Here is a 5949-nt window from a genome sequence, read left to right as displayed (position 1 = left end):
GTCTTGTTAATCTATGTGGACGATATTCTGATCACAGGGAACAATATGGAGTCTATTAATGCCTTGAAGCAGTTCCTTCATACTCGTTTCCGTATCAAGGACCTTGGTGATTTGAAATTTTTCCTAGGCATTGAAGTAGCTCGTTCCAAGAAAGGGATTTACATATCTCAGCGTAAGTATGCGTTGGAGATTATTAAAGACACCGGTTTCTTAGGTGTTAAACCTGTTGATTTTCCCATGGAAGAATCCAAGTTGTCAAATAAAGGAGAGCCGCTCAAGGATCCTGCTATATATCGGCGTTTGGTTGGAAGACTTATATATCTCACAATCACCAGACCCGACATTACTTATTATGTTCATATCCTTAGCAGATTTATGCATGACCCTCGCCAGCCTCACATGGCAGCTGCGCTTCGGGTGGTGAAGTATTTAAAATCATCTTCTGGTCAAGGTTTGTTTTTGAGTTCCAACAATGATTTAAGTTTAAAGGCTTTCTATGATTCTGATTGGGCAGGCTGCCCTATTACTCGTCGTTCTACGACTGGATATTGTGTTTCTTAGGCAATTCCTTGATCTCATGGTGCACCAAGAGGCAAAAGCAGTATCTTTATCAAGCGCCGAAGCAGAATATAGAGCCATGGCTGGTACATGTTGTGAACTTACTTGGTTGTAGTATTTGTTTGCTGATTTGCATATTCCTATTTCTAGACCAGCCATCTTGCATTGTGATAATCAGGCAGCTCTTCATATAGCTGCGAATCCAGTTTTTCATGAGAGAACACGCCATATTGAGATGGATTGTCATTTCATTCGGGATAAAATATTGGATGGTTCAATTAGGACCCGATTTGTTGGCACTTTGCAGCAACTGGCAGATGTGTTTACAAAGGCTTTAGGCAAAGACAAGTTCAAATCCTTATTGTGCAAGTTAGGAGTTCTTGACATTCACTCTCCAACTTGAGGGGGAGTGTTGAGAATATTTTGTATTTAATAGAATAGATTCTTTGTATATTTCTTGTATATTTAGGAGATTGCTATGTATCCCTAGTTTGTAGGGATTTCTTGGTTGTACGCCAAGTTTGCTCTGTATATAAACCTATTGTATCAATACAATCAATATTCATTCTGCCATATTATTGTTTTCTATAGGGAGAACTTATGTTGGGAAAATTTTCAATTATAGGGGAGTTGACCCCAAACAGAGGGATTGGATTTGATACAGTTCTCACTTCTCACTATGATGTGATGCTAGTAAAATTTTCAATTATAAGAGCATTGTGTTTTAATTTAACATCATTTTTACATTTATTGCAGTTACAACAATACGTGGACTTGTAAAAGTTTAAAGAATAGTGGTAAATCAACCTAATAAAATCTGTTGAACTCCTCATGGAATTAAAACAATCCATGAAATTAGCAGAATCTATAGATTTTTAAAAGTCGACCAAAATCTATGGAATACATGCACCCCCCAAATCATGAATAACACAGAGATGTCCTGGAACCTAACTGTTTTTATATTAGCTGAGACTCGATCTTCAATCATAAAGTCAAAACTGTTGCTAAAGTTCTATAATGGGCAGCGACATGTAGGGCAGGTAGAATTGTAGTTTGCGTTTGTAAGCCATTTTGATATGCAAGTTTGGTGGAAGAGATGGCCACAAGGGGTTTGCTTACCCGCACTCCCTTCGTCTTCCTTAAACACACTTTCAAAGCCTTCCAAACAAACTGCACAAACTTCATCATCAATTGCCATAACGGTTGGCATGCCCCTGATTCTGGCTTTCACATGGTCTTGATACCTCCGAATTGTTGGAGGTTGCATCAATATGCTGTCAAACATAATTTGTCTTGGTCTTGTGACTCTTGTCTCGGTCAGCGAGTCCAGCGACGACCTTGTTCTTTCACGCTGAGGTTGCACCAATGTCCTCTGAATAGCTTCCTGCCGCTGACGATGTTGAAGCTCTGGGATTAGAACTATTAGGCAGTCGTGGACTACCCGGTGATAACGACATGCGATGGTATGGGCTAAAAAGATTTCTTGAACTCGGCTAGGAATGGGGGTGAAATGAGAAAGGAAATAAGCATACAGACCTATTAGAAAAAACTGTGAGGCATGTGGGCTAATAAGAACAACGGCCTAAACCACTCCATGGGTTATACTCCGAGACCACCAAATAATCTTCTCTGAGATTCTAGGCGACTCCTCACCGGAGCTATTGTTTGTTATTGTCATTCGAGACATCGATTGTTGTTTGTTGCTCGGTTGATTTCAATTTTCTTCCCTACTCTCTTGCATGTGGGAGGTATTTATAGACGGCATAACCCGAATTGGGAAGGAAACTTAATCAGTTTTGCTATACCTATTCATATTAGGAAACCTAATAACCAAGGGAAACCATATAGCGGGATCATCATACCCTTTATCTGGCATTTCCAACAATCCAATACGGATTAGGAAATTGATGATCTTTTGAATAACCTTCTTTTAGAATTATAACCTTCTTTTATTGGCGTAATGGTAATAGTTCTCTAGTGTTAAGTAACAAGTACAGAAGCAGCAAATTGCAGGCTCAGCACTTCAGCCTCATAGATATAGGAATAGAGTCAATTCCAAATTAGTGAAATTACGCCTTTACAACCTGGGGATGATGGCGTTTGCTTGTTACACTTGAAACATATATCAGCCCGATGAAGATTAACTAAATGAAATTGAATCTAAATTTACACGCGAACTCGAGATTCAATTGTATTTTTCTCTAATATGGTATACATATGCTACAAACTGAGACATAAAAAAATCTAAGTTTATCTTGCCACCAACTGCTCAGTTAATTTAGAAGGACCTATAATTGCTCTCCCATAAGCTATTGGCAGTGATACTAACTTCTTTGCTTTTCCTACATAAGCCCTCTTTGTGAAATTATCATAACCATTTGCTTCAATGGCATCCAGAATCTGCCTATATAGCAACAAAGAAGCCCACACTGGCCATCTACTTGCTGAGTTGAGCTCTGCAACTCCTTTTTCAGCCTCATCAAAGAACATCCTAGCTCGCTTTATTTGGCCCTTCATGAAACTTTGCCACTTGTCTGTCACTTTCCCGCGGAAGATATCGTCGTCCGATAGTCCAGCCTGAGCAAGCTCATCTTGTGGAAGATAGATTCTTCCTCTCCTAGCACTGAAATTATCAAAATTTAAAAGGGTTAGATATTAAGAATGCAATTAACTCATGAACACAGTGATCAATGAATACAAAATTTTGTATGGTAATCTTCTCTGACATGATATGATTCAAAAGTGTTAATCTGAAAACTACGATTAAACAATATTCCATCTAATGAATACTTCAGATTGAGAAGCTCGCACCATGGCATGCAACATAAAAGCAAGTTGCGATATGAAGGGGCATAAAACATTATGCTGCAGAAGCTTTTGACCAACAAGTCTAATGCACGGAAAAAGTTCATGGAATGATCAAAAGTCTTCTTGCTTAAAAGACGAAACTTACTCTTCTCCAACATCTCGAAGTATGTTAGTGAGCTGATTAGCAATTCCAAGGGCCAATGCAGCATTGTAAACAGTCTCTGTCGAAGCCTTTGATTCAGGGGCGATCCCCATTACTGGAACACTCATCAGTCCAACAGTTCCAGCAACATAGTAGCAGTAGAGGTAAAGTTCATCAAAGTTCTGGTATCTTGATTTTCTCAAGTCTAACCTCATTCCTTCTACCATGTCCTTGAAGGGCTGTCACCAGAGAATAAAGCTATATGGTGAATCATTCACTTCTAGTACATATAAGATCATTCAAACCCCCGATTGTAGACATGTGGTAGTTCATACCTGTATATCAACTGGGTACTTGGTGACGGTATCAGATAGAGCTGCATCATACATATCATATGGACGACCTTCAAAAAGGTCAGTTAGTCTTTTTTCCCATCTGTCAAGAGCTTTAGGTGTGATATATGAAGCATTAGGTCCATCCACTAGTTCATCAGTCCTTCTGCACCACACTGCATAAAAGAATCCACTATTTGTGTTAATTGAGAATGAATTGATATGTAAGCTGAAGACTATGCACAAGCTGTCTAAAACAAACGGTCAAGTGATGATGTTTAATATAAAAAGTCAATCAACCTCATAGGGGGTGTCATTTGCAACTTTTAGACATCTAACTTCATAATGGGGACCCTTTGTTTTACAGTTTGTAATTCAACAGATCAAAAAAGAAAAATACTTGTTTCAGTGCAGTAAGGTTGGTTCTTCAACAGGGTTTGAGGTCTCAATCGTTGCCTTGTATTAGTATTACCAAAGGGCAAAGGAAAAGATGCTTAAAGACCTGATTGACTAGATAGGAATTCTAAGCACAAACTCTATCCACAAAGATATGGCTGAAGTGTTATGAACCACAAGAACTATAAGAAGACTAAAATGCATGTTGAAGAATAACTGCTATACGCACCATAAATTGCCCAAACTGCTCGCCTCCGCTCTGGTGTCATAAGTAATGTGCCTGAATATCACAGAAAGAAGTTGATTTAAAAAAGTGCCCTGCCAACCAATAAATACCAACATCAAAGCTGAAAGCCTGAAAGTTTCATAACTTCATTTTTTTCCTGCACACATAGTTAGCAAACAAAAACAAATTGGAACATGAAGAAAGGACTGCTTATATGCAAAGTGGGACTAAAATAACCCAAATCCTCTCCTAAAGACAAATTCTTGACTAATAAAAAAGAAAACCCAATCTAGTGCTTGTTCCCCTTTCTGCTTAACATGATATTCAAAGTAAAATAGTATATCCAAGAATCTGACTAGACCCAGAACAAAATAAAATATACAGAAAGTAAACACTTAAACCATAATCAGAGCAAGAGTTGGAGATGCTGCAGAGAGTCTACTCACCCAAGTAAAAAGTCTTGGCATACTCGGCACAAACCTCACCACACCTATCATATGCCTCATTCAGCAAATCCCGGTTGGTCATACCATCACTACCTTCAATCCTTTGATCAAAGTCCAAAGCTTTCTCTTTAGGCCTCCTCTGTTCTCTCACCAAAGCAGCTTGCTTGAGCACCACTTCATAGACCCTCTCTTCTGAAGACCTTGGAGGGTGAGCAACAGCTCCTGAATAGGCTATAATCCCAGGAGAGAAACTCAGCCTGGAGCAGAACTTGGACCTCTTTGGGCTACCAATTCTGGGCATCAGACTAAGCAAAGAGGTGGCATTCTCTTTGGGGTTCACCACCCAAAGAAGAACACCAGACATATCAAAGGAGGATTAGAACTGGAAGTTCTGAGTTTGGTTTTGGAAATTTGGCTTTTGGGTATTGGCTTTATGGCTTTTGGGGTCCTGGGTTTCCAATGTGAGGATGTTATGGCAGCTGTGAGTTTAGGCCAGCTCTTATGGAGAGTGGAGAATGCAGCAAAAATATAAGAAAAGGTTTTGCAAGAATGGGTTGGCAAATGGGTGACCAATAGTTTTTTCTGAGCTTCCTAACAATATAAAAAGCGCTCAGATGCATTGTCTTTTAACCATTATTATGTGGATGTTACTCGCTCTTCTCAGCAAGAGGAGCCAAAATTCAAAGGATTTGCACTGAGAGTTGATAGAGGGAAGTGAGAATTGTGTGGACACCAGTCAAGAGGACTCGGTGTGTTTGTGTTGAAAATGCTTTTGATATCTTTTTCAATAGAGTTGGCCTAGTGGAGGATTGTCAACCATTGATCAGTATGATCTCATTGCCTCAGTGGAAAACTCTTCTGTTTCAAGTTCAACCCATTCCAATATAAATGTTTCTTACCTCTCTTAAAAAATAAAAATGTTACTTACCTTTCAAGAAATGTAAAAGACTTTATATGGAGGACTGGAGGAGTTCAAGAAACATATAGAAATGGCTAGAGGGAGTAAATTATGAACTAGTTCTCCATATATGCTACATAATC

General features: G+C 39.0%; 1 protein-coding gene across 1 annotated transcript; it reads right to left on the bottom strand.

The window, feature by feature from the left end:
* Positions 1 to 2583: 2583 nt before the first annotated feature.
* Positions 2584 to 5502, bottom strand: LOC101290784 (phytoene synthase, chloroplastic-like). The gene is made up of 5 exons (XM_004303847.1): positions 4909 to 5502; positions 4466 to 4516; positions 3844 to 4016; positions 3512 to 3747; positions 2584 to 3181 (listed from the first exon to the last, which is right to left on the bottom strand). The coding sequence occupies exons 1-5, from the start codon at positions 5270 to 5272 to the stop codon at positions 2809 to 2811; spliced, it is 1197 nt and encodes a 398-aa protein (XP_004303895.1). The 5' UTR covers positions 5273 to 5502; the 3' UTR covers positions 2584 to 2808.
* Positions 5503 to 5949: the final 447 nt, after the last annotated feature.

This window comes from Fragaria vesca, linkage group LG6 (assembly GCF_000184155.1).
Source record: "Fragaria vesca subsp. vesca linkage group LG6, FraVesHawaii_1.0, whole genome shotgun sequence".
NCBI lineage: Eukaryota > Viridiplantae > Streptophyta > Magnoliopsida > Rosales > Rosaceae > Fragaria > Fragaria vesca.
This window is presented reverse-complemented; position numbering and strand designations above follow the sequence as displayed.

Bases quoted from the DNA above. Each gene is read 5' to 3' on its own strand.
- LOC101290784 (XM_004303847.1), bottom strand. From the start codon at position 5,272: ATGTCTGGTGTTCTTCTTTGGGTGGTGAACCCCAAAGAGAATGCCACC. The intron at 4,517-4,908 runs GTGAGTAGACTC...TGTGATATTCAG, and splicing joins TGCCAAGACTTTTTACTTGG to GCACATTACTTATGACACCA. The intron at 3,182-3,511 runs GTAAGTTTCGTC...TGATAATTTCAG, and splicing joins CTTCGAGATGTTGGAGAAGA to TGCTAGGAGAGGAAGAATCT.